This window comes from Eschrichtius robustus, chromosome 7 (assembly GCF_028021215.1).
Source record: "Eschrichtius robustus isolate mEscRob2 chromosome 7, mEscRob2.pri, whole genome shotgun sequence".
Classification (NCBI taxonomy): Eukaryota; Metazoa; Chordata; class Mammalia; order Artiodactyla; family Eschrichtiidae; genus Eschrichtius; species Eschrichtius robustus.
The window spans coordinates 130,506,522-130,527,220 of record NC_090830.1 but is presented as its reverse complement, the minus strand read 5'-3'; the positions used below and the strand labels follow the sequence as shown (position 1 = coordinate 130,527,220).

The 20,699-nt window shown below is 45.0% G+C and overlaps 1 protein-coding gene across 3 annotated transcripts in view; it reads left to right on the top strand.

Annotated features, from left to right (window-relative positions):
- Window positions 1–20,327, top strand: part of C7H10orf120 (chromosome 7 C10orf120 homolog) — a 73,019-nt gene extending 52,692 nt beyond the window's left edge. The window contains exons 2-6 of one of the 3 annotated variants that reach the window (XR_011074534.1): window positions 11,372–11,425; window positions 16,440–16,616; window positions 17,333–17,369; window positions 18,946–19,021; window positions 19,563–19,594. Coding sequence is in view for 2 of the 3 variants with exons in the window: in XM_068548701.1 (XP_068404802.1) it covers window positions 18,539–18,738; window positions 18,946–19,021; window positions 19,563–20,318 (1,032 nt within the window). In the remaining variant the exon portion in view is untranslated. Of the gene's footprint in view, window positions 1–11,371; window positions 11,426–16,439; window positions 16,617–17,332; window positions 17,370–18,538; window positions 18,739–18,945; window positions 19,022–19,562 lie in introns of those variants that run through there. The other 2 variants (XM_068548700.1, XM_068548701.1) reach the window with 2 other exon arrangements.
- Window positions 20,328–20,699: the final 372 nt, after the last annotated feature.

Sequence of the window (20,699 nt, the reverse complement as noted above, 5' to 3'; positions counted from 1 at the left end):
TTAAAATAATGTCAGCATGTAGAAGAGTACTTGCACTTTGGTAATTATTCAAAAGGATGTGTATGAGAGCTGATTTTGAAGAAATGGATAACTGATAACATGACAGGCTTTAGAGGTATGGGTTCAAGGCTCTCATTTCATTGTGGGCTGTGTCCTTAGGGTTTTACTCAACAAAGATAACGTGTTTCTAGGATATCCTTTGGCACAGGGCATGTCGGACTCCATGGACCGAGCAACAATTCAGTGCATGATAAAGGGGGATTTTCATAGCATTTCACAGTATTGTTGTGTTTGTAGCATGATGTGTGCCATAGACAACAAGAAGAAGGGCTTTGTACAGACTCTGCTTACAGAATCATATCCTGGTGAAGAGCTAGGCCATTTACATCCAACAGAACTAGAAGGTTGGCCTTGGGCCTGTTAGTTAACCTCTCTGAGCCTCAGCTTCTTTGTCTCTAATTGGGATGACAAGGACATCTATCTTAGGGCTAACGTGATGCTGGAACATGACAAAGCATACAAAATACATAGTACAGAACCTGAGCACACTAAAAAAAGTCAGCTATTACTTTATGTCCTGAAGATTAAAAAATGGCAATGACTTAGGAAATTCTATCCTTTTTATGTCAGAGATGAGGCAATGACTCTGCCATCCCCTTTCACTCTGTGGCAACATTTAGAGGATGCAGGGCTCAAGGCTGGAGTAGCCAGCTAATGTATGTGTATGGAAAGCCTCTTAATGTTTAAGCTTGCTTAAAATGTAAAGAAAGAGAAAGTCTAAGAGAATAAATATTGGTACCCAGTGTACAGTGAGGGCAAAGCTGATAAGGATATTTTTAGAAAAAAATCAAAAGAAAAACCATCATAGTGATGTTAAGTCAAATATGTTAATAAACCACTTATTGAATTTTTCAAGCTAGAAGCAGCTCATTGGATAGCACTACAGAAACAACTCCAGCTTCAAACTGGAAAGAATTTTGCATTCTTCTGGTTTTGCCCCTAAGTGTTTCCCACTGAAAGAAACATCTTTATTATGATTTCACAAGGCCATACTCTTATTTAGGTGGACTCTTCCCTTTAAAAGTTGTTTTCTTACTTCAAAGTTGGAATCATGAGTTCTATGTGGAATTTTTTATCCACGTGGATCTCCCAAACACACTGGACGTCTGTTGGGTAGTCTCCTGGATGCGGCGGACTGGAAAATGAGCCGGAGAGACTAGAAATGACCCCTCCACAAGAGTTACTTCCTCCTGAAATGACAGGAAAAAGGACGTCAGGATGTGCCTCCATGACATCACTTACGTGATCCCACTAACGACCACCTCACACTCTGCGGCCTGGTGGAGTCAGGCTGCCGTCTGAATAGATCTTTAGCCTAAACGTCTCCTGGGAAGGAGAGTCCATTCAATCTAATTCTTATGGGTCAAAAAGTATTAATGCATGAGAGCTCCCTGCCTTTCTCCCTCCCTCTATCATCTGATGAAGAAAATATTATCTTTGTCCTGTTTACTCTCTCCTCGCTCTTTCTAAAGTGGAAGGGTTCTCGCTTGCTGGGAGAGAGGCAGAGCAGATCGACATGAGGGTTTGGGAAAGAGAGACAGAGACCGAGGCTGGATGTGCCTGGGGAAGGGGTGAATCTGACGAGGTTTGGGTCTGAGGAATCGGAGATGGAGGGATGGGGGTGGGATGGACTGTTTTGGGAGGTTATGCCTGGGACCTCCCTTTAACTACTTTTTCATCACTTTTTCTGGGTAGATTGTGTTTCCTTCAACTCAGTATCTACCGCAACTGGAACTTACAGGTTTTGGATTTATAAGAATTAAACAAGGGGCTTTCCTGGTGGCGCAGTGGTTAAGAATCCGCCTGCCAATGCAGGGGACACGGGTTCGAGCCCTGGTCCAGGAAGATCCCACGTGCCATGGAGCAACTAAGCCCGTGCGCCACAACTACTGAGCCTGCACTCTAGAGCCTGCAAGCCACAACTACTGAAGCCCACGTGCCTAGATCCCGTGCTCCGCAACAAGGGAAGCCACCGCAATGAGAAGCCCGCGCACCACAACAAAGAGTAGCCCCTGCTCGCCGCAACTAGAGAAAGCCCGTGCGCAGCAATGAAGAACCAACGCAGCCAAAAATAAGTAAATAAAATAAACAAATTTAAAAAATAATTCAAGAGCAGTAAATAATTTAAATTGTTCCTGAAGGTTAATTTCCATAAGATACTCATCTGTGAATGACATCTGCCTTGACAGTTTACAGTATTAAAACCTACATTTTCCTGGTTTATTAGGTCTGAGTGTTCCGTGGAATCTGCATCTTTAACCAGTAAGCTGAAATATATACACACATACTCTCCATCTCTCTCTCTCTCTCTCAGACCCCACTACCACACACACATACACTCCACGACACACACACACACACACACACACACATACATATCTATACAAAGCATATAAAATGAATTTCACTTTAATTACAAATTCATGGAAGCACACAAAAATCAATCATATTTCTATATATTAGTAACAAACATGTGGAAACCAAAATTATAAAGAGTATCATTTATAATTACCCCCCAAAAAAGAAAAAAAGAAACACCCACATACACATCTAACAAAACATGTACAAGATTTCTATGCTAAAAATGACAAATAGCTAATACAAATAGTAATAGCAAATGCTAGCTAAGCTATGGAGAAATTGGATCTCTCATATGGTGCTGGTGAGAATGTAAAATGGTAGTCTCTCTGGAAAATAGTTTGATGTGTTCCTTTTTTTTTTAACATCTTTATTGGAGTATAATTGCTTTACAATGTTGTGTTAGTTTCTGCTGTATAACAAAGTGAATCAGCTATACGTATACATATATCCCCATATCCCCTCCCTCTTGCGTCTCTTGATGTGTTCTTAAAACACTAAACATACTTACCATACAACCTAGCACTGACTCTTGATCATTCATCCCAGAGAAATGAAAACTGATGCTCACGCAAAAACCTGTACATGAATGCTCATTGAAGCTTTACATATAACAGCAAGACCTGAAACAACCCAAATGTCCTTCAGTGGAGGAAACGGTTAAACAAACTCTGGTCTCCACACAATGGAATACTTCTCAGCAATAACAAGGAACAGACTCGATACATACAACAACCTGGGTGGATCTCAAGGGCCTTAAGCTGGTGAGAAAAGTGAATCTCAAAAGAATACGTACTGTATGATCCCACAGCTGTAACAGTCTCAAAATGACAAAACTGTAGAGAAGGAGGACAGAATGGTGGCTGCCAGGGACAGAGGTAGGGTGGTTGTAAGCAGGAAGGATGAAGAAGTCATTTCTTTGTGGTGGTGGAACACACTGCCTGCTTCTAGATTGTGGTGACGGTTGCATAGTCTATACATGGGATAAAATTGCACAGAACGCCCCCCCCCCCCCACCACACACACACAAGTGCAAGTAAAAAATGGTGAAAACTGAGTTAGTCTGTATTCCAGCCAACAGTACTGTACTAATGTCAGGTCTGTGCTTTTGATATTGTTCTACAATTGTATAAGATGCCACCAATGGGGAAAGCGGGGTGAAGTGTACATGGGACTCTGTGTGTTATTTTGTAATTTCTTGTGTGTCTGTAATTATTTCAAAATAGAAAATTAAAAAGGCATGAAGAACTCTTTCAGTTACAAGAATCAACCAAGGGAGTAAATTCTTGGAATTTTAAACTACACCGTGTACTTAAGCAAAGTACTTTGGACTTACCTAAGATATGGAAATGCCAGTAGTATGTGATCAGATGCGTTCGCCTTGATTTCTCACATACACGTCATGTTGTCATGCATGTCATTCTGAGGGGGATTCCTAATCGCTCCAGATGAGTTAGTAATGACGCTGCCACACTGAGATTTTTCTAAAAGCACAGAGATATTTTAGAATTTCAGGTTTTTTCACTGTTTAGTTCACTAATTTTATAGTTGACATTTTTTTTTCTTTCATTTTTTTCCTCGAAAGGTTTCATTGGTCATTACTTTGTTGGGTACGTCTTAGGACATAGCAGAGGTATAAATTAGTCTAAAAATTCTTGTAAACTTAGGAAATTAGGGCATGAAGGCATCTGAATTTTCCAGCATCTCTCACTTCTCTTGAGAGTTTTACCACTGACATGTGCTTGCTGGGCAGAGCAGTTATCCAGAATCAGTCCGAACCTTTCCCTCGGATACTCCCTGGTGCTGGGTCTTATAGTTTTGATGTTGTCAGGTCATCAGCAGTAATGAATAAACTGCTTCATTTTCACATTTAAGGTTGAGCTTATGTGGAGCCTCTATGTATATGGAGATGGCAGTGTTCCACCCACCATCACTTGTAACTTATTAAAATTTCATTATTGAAAATCCACTACTAAGTGGAAAGAAGTGGCTCTGAGTCATCCACCTTCTCCAACACTGATTTGTTCTGTGTCCATCTGTCCATCCCCCTGTCCATTTGATTCTCCATCTGCTTGTCTGTTTGTCTATCCATCTGTCCAATACGTAGTCCAAAATTAAAGGTGACGGATGTGGCAACGGCTTTCTCCATCAGATTACCTGGCTGTGTAAAAAGTGGACCTACAGGGACTTCCCTGGTGGCGCAGTGATTAAGAATCCGCCTGCCAATGCAGGGGACACGGGTTTGAGCCCTGGTCCAGGAAGATCCCACATGCCGTAGAGCAGCTAAGCCCGTTTGCCACAACTACTGAGCCTGCGCTCTAGAGCCCGCGAGCCGCAACTACTGAGCCTGCATGCCACATTACTGAAGCCCGCGTACCTAGAGCCCGTGCTCCTCAACAAGAGAAGCCACCACAATGAGAAGCCCGTGCACCGCAACAAAGAGTAACCCCGCTCGCCGCAACTAGAGACAGCCCACATGCAGCAATGCAGACCAAACGCAGCCAAAAATAAATAAATAAAATAAATAAATTTATTTAAAAAAAGAAAAGTGGACCTACACTCATTTGGCTCTGGTCTCCTAGCTGCAGCTTTTCCCTAGAAGGACCAGCTAGGCTCTCCAGGCATTACATGATTTTAGCCCTTTATCTCCAAGTGGTGGTAAGAAAAGTTCAGTGGAGCTTCTGGAAACCCAAGATATAGGTAAGGACAGAGGAACAAAAAATGAAAGATGAAAACGAAAGGACAGGGAAGGACACAGATAGAGAAGGAGAAGGGGCAGAGAAGGTGTTCATCATGGAAGCCCACCAAAATGATGCCCCTGGGTGGCGCCCTGGCAATGTTGCTGTGCTAACAGCCCTAACAGCCACATGTCTGTCCTGCACACGTGGTGTCCATGCTGGGAGACTGAGAAGGCTGGCACCACTTGACTAACGGAAATGGAACTGGAACCATAAATTCACTGCCCTTCATTACTGACACTTCACGCAGAACACAGGCTCAGAGGGCTGACCTAGACAGGACAGTAGTACTTTGCTCGATTTCCTTGAAGAATCACTTTAGGGCTCGAGCTAGACGATGATGGTCAGGGCAGCCAAGGACACCCCAGTCTCACCTGTAGCCACCGTCCCCGCCATGGCATCCAAAGGACGACCTGTCAAACACACAAAGGACATGGGACTGTCAGCTGGCACTGAGGTCCACACACCCACACAAGGAGCCTCCAAGGAGCTGGTAACAGATACGCTGTCAGGGTCCCTCCCAGAACTACTGAGTCAGTCTCTGGAGGTGAAGCCAGAGCATGCAGGGGGTGATAATATACAGGAGGGAAGAAGCACTGATCCAGATCTTCCTAGACTTTGATGCATTTATTCTCTGTCATACATGTAAATGAGATATTTTTAAATTCGGAAGTTTAAGAAAACTAAAGACGTGAAATTCTGGCTCCTGCGGCCAATTTCCGTGACCTCAGTGTTGGGAGTTATGAGGCTTCCACGTAAGAATAGGAAGAAGCACCAGCTGACTGATTTCTTTGGCCTGGTGCTGCTCAGAGACAGAGTCAGGACCTAAGGAGGCTGTGGCTCCTCCTTCCTGCCCCCAACATCTCTCCAGCCAGTGACACCAGTGGCCCAGAACTTCCTATTGGAGATTTTCTCTGAGGACCAATCCGCTCCCACTTGCTGAAGTTGACAGCCAGGAGAGGATGTGACTGCAGCTTTACTAGACCTTGTCTACTCAGCTGTGGTCATGACTCACCCTCTGGCCGGGAGCTGGTCAAGGGCAAGGCATCAAGGGGCCAGGGGTTTTGATGGAGAGAGGGCCCAGGCATGGGAAACTCCAGGTGTTGACGCTGAGGGCATGTGGGAAAACCCACAGCAAGGAAGCTCCATGGGGCCAGGGTCGCACCCGGAACAAGGCAGAGGCAAGGAGAGGATAGGAATGAAATTGGACCTTGACTTCGGCCGGTCTGGCCCACCAGCCATCTGCTCCTGGGCAAGAAGTGTCCTTAACTGTCTCTCATAGCTAACCACCTCCTACCCACATGTCACTGCCAGCCCATCACAACCCCAAAGCGCTGTGCAGAAGTTTGAGAAATTTTGAATCGGCTTCCTGAGCGTCAAATGCCCAGTGAGTGAAGAGGTAGAAAGTGGGGTAGGACCAAATGATTTCTAAGGGGCTCTCCATCTCTCCCACTGGGCAATCAGTGACTTCACGTCTCTCAGCCGCTGCACCCACCGGCTTGCAGAGTAAGACCCACCCAATTTCCAGCAGAACTTGTTCCCCCAGGTTCTGACAGACCACACACGTCAACACCACCTTCCCCACCCAGTAGTGTGAGCGCTGAGCATTCAGCATCTGTAAGTGGGAGAGATGAAAATATCTGCTGTCAGCGAACAACGTCCTGCTTTACTCTCAATTGTGATTTTTACACTGTCTTTTGAAAAGGACTTCCTCGGAAAGGGCCAAGCGGGGCTCTGCCTGGGGAGGGGGCGGGGGTACCTGAACAGATCACGCCGGCATCTCCCCCGGGCCCACAGTTGTGGGCAAAGCAGCCGACGTGGGAGCACTCCTCCAGGCGCTGTTCCTCCCCGCTGCAGTGCACGCTGTCAAGGAGGACCTTCCCAGAACCTTCCCCAAAGTGGGCCTCGCCCGGGGCCGATGCGGCCCAGCTGCACCCCAGCTGCCTGCAGGCGGTGTCTGCTTCCGGCAGGTCCCAGAGGTCGTCCCACACTGTCCCCCAGACTCCCTGGTGGAAAAGCTCCACGCGGCCGGCACAGCTCCCGCGGCCGCCCACCAGCTGCGTGGGGGCCCAGCCTCCTGGGGAGGAAAAGGGGTCTCGGGGTGACACTGCTTCCTCTGCCTGTTGATGACTGCCTTCTACCACCCTGGCGTTGCTTACTTTCCACAGCTTTGCAACCTACACCCTTCATGCTGCCGTGAGTATCCTATGCTGTTTTCCAGATGTGCGGCTTTCAGAAGCCTATGATGGCATCCTTATCCACACCCTATTTAAGATGCCTCGTCTGGGGCAGATTCTCCTCTGCCTTCTAACCTTGCTCTTTACCATGTGACCCTGCAGCTGCTCCCAAGAGGCTGGGCCTACTTTCCTACTCCCTGACCCTGGGCCGGCGGCCTGAGATTTGCTTGAGCTAACAGCATGTGGCAGAGGTGTGCGGAGATGAGGCCTCATGACAGGCCCCGTGGGAGCTCTGAGACGGCCACGTGAATAAGCCTGGGTAGCCTGCTGGGCGATGAAAGACACATGACCTTGTCACCTCTGTCACTTCAGAAGATACAATACAGAAAGAAACAGCCTTACCTGGAGGTGTAGAAGCAGGTGGGTTATGGGCCACTGATGTCACTGGTGACGTGGGAAGTAGGTTCTCATAGGCTGTTGATGGGGACAAAGGAAGGAGTGACGTCAGGGAAGAGACAGAACATCGGGAAAAGGTAGACAGCTGCTTCAAGAGGGCACCTGCCCCCTCCCAGGATTCAGCAGGAATAATGATGACACTGCACGCTGAGGTCAGTGACCTCCTGTCCCCAAGATGCCCATTTAGGATGGCCCATGGCGTTATTGCCTGTTGACAAACTAACATGTGCCACGTGGCCACTAGCAAAAGCAAAGATCATGGGCAGTTAGCCCCAAGTGGCCTGCTGTACGGGGGCTATCAGTTGGCCATCACCTGTCTCAGCTGCCCTCGCCCCAAGGATGTAGTGACTCCACCTGAACAAAGCAGGGAAAGTCACACAGTGGTTCCTTCAGGGAGGTGGGCAGGGAAGAGGGCATCAGATCTGAAATGCTTGAGGAAACCTTTGGGGCCGAGGGAACTGTTTTGTATCTTGACTGCAGCAGTGATCACACAACTGTGTACAGTCACCAAAGTCCATCAAACTGGACCTTAGCATGGGTGAACTTTATGGTATATAAATCAAACCTTAATAAAACATGAGTTGATGGATGATAGATGGATTGATAAATTTATCATACAATCTAGGTAGGAGTTCTTTGTTAAATTCTTCAAACTTTTCTGTATACTTGAAAATTTTCATAATAAAATGTTGGGGGCAGGTAAAGTGTCCCTCAGTTTCTGTTATAAGACCTACATCTCTGTTTTTTGACGACAGTCTCTCGCTTTCCTGGTGGTGTACACTTCATTCAACTAATCCACGTGGCTGCTTTTTCCCTTGTTAGTCTCAGAATGTCAAAGGCATAGAATTTTAGGGGGCATGGCATCCAACGTGCCTGTTCTAATGACGTGGAGGCCGAGGGCCAAGGTCATTTAGCTGGCGAGAAACCAGCTGGGATCAGATTCCGACAGCTCAGGGCCCTCCCATTCCCCCACATCACCTCCCTTAGGTCAGCATGTGACCAAAGGAAGGAACCATGGCTGGGTGAGTGCCTGCCAGGTGCCAGGAATGTTTAGGCATTGTCCAATCCATGAGCTTATTCGATTCTCTGTATTATTCCCACTTTAATGAAGAGGGATCAAGATGAAATGGGATGGAGAGAAGCCGTAACTTGGCTGAGGTCACTTAAATGAGGGGGATCATATGTCATGTCTGTCTCTCCTGTTAGGGAGCAAACCCCATGAAAGAAGGGACCAGGGGTTTGATCACTGCTGTGGCCCCAGCGCTTTACTGGCAGAGTTTGGCACATGTTTGACTGAACGGATGAGTGAAAGAATGAAGCTGGGAATCAAACCAGGATCTGACTCTAAACCTCAGGATCTTCTTATATCACGCGGAGTCTAGTAGAGGACACCGGATGTAACCCGGATCCTACTTGTAGGCGGGGCAGCTGTGGACTCAGCACCTGTAAGGTACATGCTACCACATCTTAATGGGTGAAGGTTTACCGGGAACATCCTACACGTAGCGAGCAGTGGAAGGCAGAAAGAGAGGCAGAGACCCTGCCCTCGAGGAGCCTGGCATTTCCTGGTGATTTGGGACACAAGACTAGGTGGCAAGTGTTGACTGTCCCAGGAGAGCTTCAGAGGTCAGTGCTCCCCGGGGGCATCAGGCACTGAGGAGGTGCGGCTCGGGACGAGCAGGTGCATCCGGAGAACTCGTCATTCGTAGAGACGTTATTCCAGCCACTGGCGGGACAGAATCAGGAAAGATGGGGAGGACCGTGGGGCAGAGAGTCAGCCAGAGGGACACACAGGTCTGGGGAGGTCACCAGGCCCAGACGTGGAGGGCCTGGAACACCAGCTGACACATTGGGCCCATCATCCAGAGGTCACAAACGCAAAAGTTTCCAAGGGCCATGGGGGTAAGGTAAACAAGGGGCTTGAGTGGTAGGAGCTGTGTGAACGGAAGAGCTCTTCTGTGTCCAGAGGGGCAGGTCTGTCTCAGATCCAGCTGATTAATGTAATAAAAGAATTTGCTGCTTTGAACCTGAACTTCCGCTTTGATGTTTTCCACAGAAAGGTAAGAATTTGGATTTTTATGCTGAATACTCTGATTTGGCTGAATTCAAGTTCAGTTTGAGTTTTCAAACCCAACAGGTCACTTCTGAGCTGGGATCCAGCCTGTGAGCCATACTTAACAATTGTTGCAGTCAAGGGGGTGGTCAGGTGGATGTAGAACCTGGGAAGGACCCTTGTAAGGGTCAAGCGTTTTTGTTCTGGTTTTGGTTTGGTTTGTTGCACTTTGATGTTCACTTGTGTTGCGGCACCAGTTTTTTTTTTTTTTTCTTAACATCTTTATTGGAGTATAATTGCTTTACAATGGTGTGTTAGTTTCTGCTGTATAACAAAGTGAATATGTATACATATATCCCCATATTCCCCTACCTCTTGCATCTCCCTCCCACCCTCCCTATCCCACCCCTCTAGGTGGTCACAAAGCATTGAGCTGATCTCCCTGTGCAGCTGCTTCCCACTAGCTATCTATTTTACATTCGGTAGTGTATATATGTCACTGCTACTCTCTCACTTTGTCCCAGCTTCCCCTTCCCCCTCCCCATGTCCTCAAGTCCATTTTCTACGTCAGTGTCTTTATTCCTGTGAGAAGACTCTTCTAACTCCAATGAAATACCTTGGCACTTTTGTCAAAAATAAACTAACCATTAATACATGGTCTATTTCTAAACTTCCTCTTTTGTTGCACTGATTTATGTGACCACTGTTATGCCCATAACACATTGGCTTGATTACTGTAGCTTTAGAGTTAGTCTTGAAATCGGGTAGTGTAAGTGCTCCAACTTTGTTCTTTTTTCTACTTTTTCAAAATCGTTTTGGCTAACCTAGGCTTTTTGCCTTTTAGAAATATAATATTTTAGAATCAATTTATCAGTTTCTACAAAAAAATGTCTGCTAGGATTTTTGATTTGGATTGACTCATATAAAGTTGGAGGAAATTGGCATCTTAACAGTATCAAGTCTTCTGGTCCATCAACATAATGTATCCCTTCATTTACTGAGGTCTTTCATTTATCTCATCAGTATTTTGGATTTTTCCATGTACAAATTTTGCACATACTTATCAGACTTATCCATAAGAATTCCATGGTTTTTGATGCTATTATAAAAGGCATTTAAATTTTTTCCTATTTCAATATTTTTTGTGGCTAGTGAGCTAATTTTTCCCAAAATGCTGAAGTATTTATTGAATTGGGAAAATTATGGTAATTTTTAAAATTTATTCACTTCTTAGTAAACCTCATTCCTCTTCTTTGTCAAATCTGATTTCCAGTTTTATGGATCAGGAAACTGATGTTCATTTGTACGTAATGTGTGGTGAACAAGAGTTAGATTCCAGATTAGAGCAAACATGTCTTTAAGCTGGAAATTCACCAAGCCCTTTAGAACTGGCTTCTTACATTTCACAAAGAGGTACTAGACATTGGTTTGGAGGGCTAGATAAGTTCTCCCTTTACTCAGCTTTAGTTTTGTTTCTATTTATGTGTTTTGTATATTCATCACTAACTGATGTTTTCTTTTTACTGTAGCTGCTGAAATAACGATTACCCCCATCACCTCTGGGGAAGAGGAAACACCAATAGGTATAAAAAATACAACTTTTTTGAGTTTACAACAAAACTTTATATTCTATATATTCAAGTTTACAAGTACTTCACCTTTCTAGAAATAAGAACAAAAATGGAAATTTGATAACAAACATTGCTAGGAGTCTCCAGCCCCTACCAGGATCTTTGAGGTAATCAAAGGAAGATGTTTCTGAGAATATGCTCCAAGAACCACTAGTTCAACAAGATGTTAAGATGAATCACACACACATACACGCACACACACACACAAACACACACACACACACAGATTCTATGGTCTCATGAATTTAGGAAACACTGCATTAAATAAATTACACAGGTTTCTTTACTACAGGATGTCTAGGAGCCTTTAATATACAATTAACCCTATAAAATCCCCACAGGAAGTCACGGGTTGCCATGCTTATAAAATACACTTGACCCAAATCCCCTTTTTTTCATGTACCATCTGTTTGGAAGTTTTCTGCCTATATACGAGTAAGGAAAATGTGAAATCCAGGTATTTGGGATTAATGCATATGCTACCACGATATTCTAATCAAATTACAATAACATAGCACCTCATCTCCCTAAATATGTGAATTCGAGGTTGCTGTCCTTCAGTAGCTGTGCTGCCTGAAATGAGATCCCTCCCTCCCTTGACCTGTTGCAGTCCTATCGTGGCTTGGCTGCTCCCTTTCTCCAGGTAGCCTCCGCTGGTCTCCACAAGGACACATATCCTCTGTACTTGTATCTTTTTTGTTGCTGTCCCTCATAATCCACTTTGTATCACAATTACTTATACACTTTAGAAGCCTTTGAAATGCAGGAGTTCTGTGTCTCTTTGCACTGACTATTTTTTAATAAATGATGGCTCACAGCATAATTAATTTGTAGAAGCTGGCTTCATTTCCTTTAGGCTTTCTTAAATATGATGTTCTTAAATTCATCTTCTGTTTTTTTAAAGGTTTGTTTCTACTGAGCCAAGGATTGAAGGATAAGTTTGCCATGAACATAGAATAGATGAATAAAAAATTAAATAATCTTGTTTGATGGTGATGGTAACTGACTGAGATGAATCAAAACAAGAAACTTCAGAAGGGTCTTATAATGAGTCCTTCCAGCAACGTGTCTGCTTTATTCGTTTCACTGCACTGAGTGATGGTGACCTAGCTTTGCTGTTCCTTCTAGCTGACAGCTTCTCAGAGCCTTCGCTGGCCACAGCCCTCGAGGCCTTGACGCCTCCACCTGCAGGCATGGGAATAATTCCTAAGAAATTAAGGGCTGATGGATAGTGTGGGTAGAGGCATTTCTCCAAGTTGGAGGGAAACCACAGGCACAGTTAAAGTGAGAGACAGCCCACTGCCAAGCTATGGGATCCAGAGCAGTTTTCTTCACCTTTCTGAGTCTCAGTTTCTTCATCCGTAAAATGGGAACCCCGTAAAAGCCGTGGGGTAGTTGTAAAGACTAAGAGAGGAATGGTTGAGTTAGTGACTCCCTGAGGCTCTGGCACTAAACTCCCAAACAACAGACGTTGGCTCCTGTCCTCGGTGGTCTTTACATAGTAAAGCCATTATGAAAGACGTATGGGACCAAAGGGACCAAGCAGCTCTAAGACTGATGAAGCTCTAGACGACAAGGGGTCTGCTTAGCTGTGATCTGCCTATGGATAGTCTTGTTTGCTATTTCATTAGGTGTACTGACATCTCATATTTCTCTCCCTGTCCGTGGGAGGGGAATAACATAGGTTCTTTTTTGGAGAACGTAGGAATTCTGGCAATTCCTTAGAGAGAGTTTCACCTTTTGGAAAGGGGGGATAGAGTAAAGTCTCATTGAACGACTTGAAATTGAAGATTATTCTGGCTCTTCTTACTGTCTGGGTGCATGAGGACTGTGTGATCTTGCAGGATTGTAAAATGGGGATGTGACCACCTAGGGATTTTAAAGGATGAAGGAAGCCTTCCAGAGGCAGGAGGGCCAGTCACCCAGCGTCTTTCCTCCTTGTGCCTCCCCAGGAGCCTGGATGGGCTCAAAGCCTCCTTTCAGACTGAGAATGTGGCGTTGCCCAGTGGTCTCTGTTAATCGGTGAGGGAAGGGCTAGGGAAGACCCTCCTTCTTGTGCCCTGTTGTCTGTGACCTCAGCTCACCTCCGTGGGACAGATTCCATTGGGGAGGGGGAGTCCTCCTTGGTGGGCCTGAAATTCTGGTGGGAAAAAATAAAAAACACATGCAGGCAGGAATATCATCATCCTGGCCTAGATTCTGAGGTCTGATTAGATCACCCTTTTGGGTCTTGACCTTCCCCAGATAATAATCTGTTCCCCCTCAGTCAGAAAAAAAGAATTAGAGACCCTGCTTCTGACACCTCCATGTGACCAAGCATTCCCCAGAGGTCTAAATGGAAACAGGCCTCGCCTTATCCATAGGTTCCACTGTTCTGGGTGGACCTCCCAAAGAGGCCCCAAAAGGGGTCCAGTGGACCTATTCCTAAGTAACTATTTGTAACAACTCTGCTTGAGCCAGCACCTCCTCAATCCTTATGCCAAGAGGAAGCAGACAGGAAGCTGGAAACTGGATTTATTTTTTAATTTTAATTTTATTGGAGTATAATTACTTTACAATGTTGTGTTAGTTTCAGGTGTACAGCAAAGTGGTCCAGTTATACATATACCTACAATCGTTCTTTTTTAGATTCTTTTCTCATACAGGTTATCCCAGAATATTGAGTAGAGTTCCCCGTGCTATACAGTAGGTCCTTGTTGGTTATCTATCTTATATATAGTAGTGTGTGTATGTTCATCCCAAGCTCCTGATTTATCCCTCTCCCCCATGCTCCCTCTTTTGTAACCATAAGTTTGTTTTCAGTATCTGTAAGTCTGGGAAACTGGATTTTAGAAACAGGTTGGTGCACAGCAGGTGAATCCTGACCACAAGTCCTCTGGGCTGACTCCATCGGGGTCCATGTGGAGGTTGTGTGTCATCTGATTCCTCACGGGGCCAACCAGCTGCCTTTCACACTTTCCTGTGTGTGGGATTCACCTGGGGAGCTTGTTGAATTGCAGATTGTGACTCAGTTGATCTGGGACAAGGCCTGAAATTCTGCATTTCTAACCTGCTCCCAGGTTATACCACTGCTGCTGGCCCCCTAGCCACACTTGGAGTAGCACCTCGTGCTGAGTAGTCCCACACGTTGAGTTGCAGCTTTGTTCCTCTTGGACCAGCAGCGTCGGCATCCCCTGGGAAGTTGTTAGAGGTGCAGATCTTTAGGTTCCACCCCAAACCTACCAAACCTCTGCATTTGAACAAGATCTCCCTGGGAGGTTATATGCACATTAATGTTGGAGAAGCACTGACCTAGAAGACCTGTCCAGGAGGCTGCTCTGCCTAGAGCCAACGGCTTTGTAACGGGAACTATGATTTTAAGGCACACAGCTTCTCATATAAAGTCTGGATATAATGCAATGTTAGAAAGGAGCACCATTCTCGTAAACCAAGGGGGCTATCTCCATAGGGAATCTTAGCCCAGGAGTAGGGGGATGGCCGGTGGGTCTTTGCAGAGCCATCTTTCACTGAGTGGCAAGATCCACCAGAGGGAGCCAGAGCCTAGGAGGTGACTGAAGGGACAGATGTGGCAAGGGGGGAGGAGAAGCCCGGACTTTTTGTGTATGACTTGCACACACAAACACACACACACACGCAAACACACACATGTACACATACTCCTTGATAGCCATTATAATAATAAATTGGAAAATGTACTTAAAGAAAAAGAGGTAGAAATGAACATTAAAGTTAATAAGATGAGGGTAGGAAGTTAAGAAAGTTCAAAAGAAAAACGTTTTTAGAGAATAATATAAGAGAAATCATAAATATATATGCAATATAATATAGGAGAGTATCATGCCTACCTAGGATAGGAAATGATTTCTTAAACAAGACATGAAAAGCACTAACCATCAAGGAAAAGACTCATAAATTGGAGTGCAGCTGGCATAAAAGAGATCTTTAAGAAAGGAGAGAGGCCAGTCAAGAATAGGAGCAGATATTTGCAACATAGGTTACTGGCAAAGGGCTTATATCAAGAATATGTAAAGTTGTACATATCAATAAGAAAAAATTGACAAAAGACTTGTTGAATAGACATTTCACTAAGGGTAATCTCAATGGGCAATAGAAAAAATGTTCAACCTCATCTGTAATCAGAAAGTGCAAATTAAAGCCACAATGAGATATCACAAGATACCTATTAGTGTTGGCAAGAGGGAATTCTCATACTTTACTGGTGGAATGGTGAATTGTAGAGACACTTTGGACTAGAGCTGAGAACTCTCTAGGAAATCGAAGCTACACATATCCTAGGGCTCAGCAATTCCACTCCTAGGTATGCACCTGATAGAATAAGTGCAAGGAAACATGACATGAATGCACCCCAAATTTTAAAAAAACCAACCCAAATGTAAACAACAGAGGACTGATTAATAAGTGAGTCTTCTCTTTGAAGAGAAGGTGGCTTCTCTTTGTTGCAGAGCACAGGCTCTAGTTGCACGGGCTTCAGTAGTTATGGCATGTGGGCTCAGTAGTTGTGGCTCACAAGCTCTAGAGCACAGGCTCAGTAATTGTCGTGCATGGGCTTAGTTGCTGTGCGGCATGTGGGATCTTCCCAGACAAGGGCTCGAACCCGTGTCCCCTGCATTGGCAGGCGGATTCTTAACCTCTGTGCCACCAGGGAAATCCTATTCTGTAAAGGCGTTTTTGGACGAGATTAACATTTAAATCAGCAAACTTTGAGTAAAGCAGATTGCCCATTGCTCTGTAATGGGGGTGGGCCTCATCCAATCAGTTGAAGGCCTGAAAAGAACAAAGACTTATGTCCCCTGAACAAGAGGAAATTACGCCAGTGGACTTGAATTTTGACATGGGATCTCCCTGGGTCCCCAGCCTGCTGGACCACCCCTGCAGATTTTGGACATTCCAGCCTCCACACTCAATGTAAGTCAATTCCTTAAAATAAATTTCTCTCTGTCTCCAGATCCCACCCCAAATCTACCATTGCCATGGTGACATCACTTCCGGGCAGAGTGACAGGGTGCCCTTTCTCACTCTCCTTTTCCCTGATGCCTGGAGGAGCTGGGTCCTGACAGTGCCACCCTTTTCTACCTGGACCTGCTGGGACAAGGCCATAGCTTCTCCATCTCAGTACCTGGAGGTAACCAGGCTGCTGGTACATGGCCAGCCCTAGAATATCCCCCATCAGCCCGCAGTCCACTGCTGATGTCTCTGTGTATTTCCTTCTAGTCTTTTTTCCTCCTGCATATTTGTATATTGACAGCAGCCAGATCATACTCTATATAAGTTTTGTATTCTGTCTTTTTAAAATATCACATTACATCATGAGCATATTATTGGAAATTTGACAAAGACTTGATTTTTTGATAGGCCCGTAATATTCTATCATGTATCATTCGTTGGTTGCTCCACAAATATTTGTTGAGTGCACACACACAATGTGCCAGGTGTTGTGTGGCTTGTGCAAGCAGTTGAGTGTAGGACAAATGTGTGAGTCAATGAATACAGGGCAGGAGGCTCAGAGGCACTTGTTGCTATTTCCAGGTTCACAGCTGTTCCAGGTAACTGAACTTGCCCAGGTAAGTAAGAGGAGCACCAATGTATTTTAGGTGGCTGACATCGGAATGAGCACTGGACCGAGCTCTAAATACCCCCACTTGGGGATGTTTCCTGGTAGAAGTAAAGGAAAGCTTTAGGACCAGTACTTGTCAGAGACAACTTCTTCCATAAGCTGCTTCTTTACTTTTTAAACTTATGCTTTCAATAGGTAGTATGCTTACATTGTTCTAAAATTCAAGACGAAATAATAAGGTACACAATGAAAAGGCTCATTCCCACCTCTTCCTCATCTTCCAGGTACCCACCTCTGGTAACCATTTTAATCATTTTTTTGGTATGTATTATTCTAGAGTTTATTTATGCAAATATGTTTCCTTTCCAACACAGAAAAGTAGTCTACAGTTTATATACTTTTGCACCTTGCTTTTTGCACTAACAATATTTCTCAGCGATATTTCCAAATAAATAAAGATCTTTTTATTACTTCTATAGTCCTATTACTCCTATATAGTATTCCATTGTATGGTCAACCATAACTCTCTAGCCAGTCACCTGTTAATGGACATTTGAGTTTGCCATTAGGTTTGTCATCTCAAACAAGGCTGCACTGACAAACTTGTGTGTATTTTATTTTATACATATAATTGCTGGGTCAAAGAGTAAACACACTTGTAACTTTTGGTATATATTGCCTAATTACTTTCTACAGGATTGTGCCAATATACATTCCCACCAGCAACACTCTTGACCCCACTTTTGGGCAGGAACCCAAGATGATTGCTTATTAGGTCAACAGGCTGAGCATCTGCTCTATACTAGATCCCATGACAAACAACCCCAGTGCAAAGAATGAGATGCAATTGGCACCTGCTTTTGAGCAGAGGGAGAGACAGACCTATTGGACAACCAAGTCAATACATGACAAAGCACTATAGCATGATACAGGAAGTGCTGTGCGAATGTGGACAAAGGGATAATTTATTCTGCAAGGAAATCTTCAGAAGCAATAGTTAAGCTGGGCCCTATAAGACAAGCGAGTTGTCTAGGGGGAGAGAGGTATTTGAGACGGGGGGGGGCATGTCTAGAAGCTGATTCCAAGAAACGTAGATAGAGTTCATGGATGGAACATGAGGAACTAAGATTGGAGCTAAGATTGGAGAGGCAAGCCAGCACCAGGGAGAGACTTTAGCTGATGAGCCTTCATCCTGAAAGAACTGAGCAGTCTTTATGGGCATATAAGTGGCAGTGACGTGGGCAGATCATCTCCCAGCCACACTCTCTGCCCACTCTATTCCTCTAGACTCCAACACGCCAGGAGCATGGTAGTGTGTGTCCATTTCACCCAAAGGGGTCATTTGTTGCCTAAACTCCGACCTCACAATAGCTCCACGTAGGCCAGTTATGATGCAAGAAGTCTGTGACTGTCCCCTGGGTTCCCATTAAAACTGTCTTACAAAGAAACTCCAGGCACTGACACCTCCCATCCTAGCCTATTGCCAGAGTATGACCAGAGAATGGGAGAATGGCTGTCAGAAGACTGGTAAACAGAGGGCTAGAGATTCAAGGGCCCAAGAAAGGATGACTACAGAGGGGAAGTCAGATAAGAATGGAACACTAGTCCAAGTATTCAATATAAGCAATTCCTTTCGGGATAAAGACTCCCTGTGCTGCCAGGGGGATCTATGTTCTGCTTCACCATTGGGGTAAGTATGACCTGTGCTTCTGGTCTATTCCTTCCCACCCATGTCAGAACGAGGCCAAGTGGAGGAGCCTACTCTAAGGCTGTAGAAACCCTGGTCACAGTGACCCTACCCTGACTAATGTAGAATCACCCTTTGTGAGATTTCCCATTCCAAAGGGAAAACTAGGAGGACCCCTTCCGAGTTCTAATACACCTCTCTGCCTTCCAGGATATGGACCAAATTCTACAAATCAGACCCACGCATTGCCCTCGGGAAATACTCCCCCTTGGAAAAAGAGATCCTAGTAAGTGCTGTGAAATTTATACACAGGGAGGCCCCATGGAAGCCAGGCAGTTAGGCTAGGGGAGCCAGAGGTTCAAAACCCACCAGCAATAGAGATGTAAGTCTCCCAAACAGCAGACGGGAGTTGGCCACTATTTGGCCGTTGTGAGCTAGTGGCTTCCACACTTGCATAGCAAAAGCAACATTCTCTCTTATTTCAAAGTCCCAAGTAGGACTATAACTACAAGTGATAACAAATCACGGAAGCTGCCTTTTCTTGAGCCCTTATCTTGCACTAGTTGCTTTCATATATGTTATCTTATGGAGACCTCACAGGGGCCTGTAAGATCAATAAAATTCTTTCAAATTCATAGTAGGTAAGAAGGAGAGTCAGGAGTTGAACCCAGGCTCATCTGACCCCAAAGATCTGCCCTCTTTCTCACTACACAGGGGCTCGGGCACCCTCAGCGATGGAGGGTGAAGGTGCCACTAGGTAATTGTTCCCGTGGGTGCCCCTTGCTCCTGTCCTGTTGAGATTTTAACCATCCCTTTCCCGTTGTCAGCGTCTAGGTGGTGTTCACACCATAGCAGCCAGGAGGTTTCTGACTTATAAGCAAGAGGAAGAACGGAAAATGCTCAAGGAACTACAGGTGCTGTCTTCAGACTATAAACGGGCAGTGGAATATAGAAAGCAACTCACCCCTCCTTGTGCCACCTGCGGACCCCTAGAAAAAATATGGACGGCAAAGGTGATGGTGCCCCCGGAGGAGTTCAAAATGCCACAACGGGAGAGGCTGAACATCAGCAAGCACGTAGAACGAATGCAGCTCGCTCGAGCCCTGAGGAATAAGCAGCTTTTACCCTACATTGAAAGATTTAGGAGCTCTTCGCTTCTGTCTGGAGTGGGCCTGGGCCCCCCGGCAAGGGACAAAACTGGGGAAGGCAAGGATGACCGAGACGCCGATCACCGCGACTATGCCCATCAAGAGAAGAGAGATGAGGCAGAGAGCAAAACCACGAAAAGACAGGAAATAAAGGTGAACGTAATTTTCAAGTCAGAAGAACCAAAAAAATGTGTAACGTACCATCCAAATGATCTAAAACCATTCCTCCCCACAAAAAAAGCAGAAAGATCCATTGCTGGCTTAACAAACAGAAATCTTTTGCACCTGGCCGAATTCCCTGGAGACCTAATGCTGATGAGTCAGGATTTTATATCACGGGGAATCCACCCCAGTGATGTGTCAAAGGCCAGCTGCCTGGAAGAAGGCAGTGCCTGGAAAGAGTACATGTGCAAAGCTGCTTCCCACCATTATTAAAGGTTTATTTATTCCCCATGGAAACCGAGTGTCCTGGTCCTTATTACTCCTGCAGCTCTGCCCCAGGTGGCTTCCCTCTTTCTCTTTTTTCTTTCTTTTTTTTTTTTAGCTTTCAAAAAAAAATTATTTAAAAAATTGTTTATTTTATTTATTTATTTTTAAGTTTTTAAAAAATTTATTTATTTTTTTACTTATTTTTGGCTGTGTTGGGTCTTCGTTGCTGTGCGCGGGCTTTCTCTATTTGCAGCGAGCGGGGGCTACTCTTTGTTGAGGTGCACAGGCTTCTCATTGCAGTGGCTTCTCTTGTTGCTGAGCACGGGCTCTAGGCGCACAGGCTTCAGTAGTTGTGGCACGCGGGTTCAGTAGTTGTGCCTTGTGGAC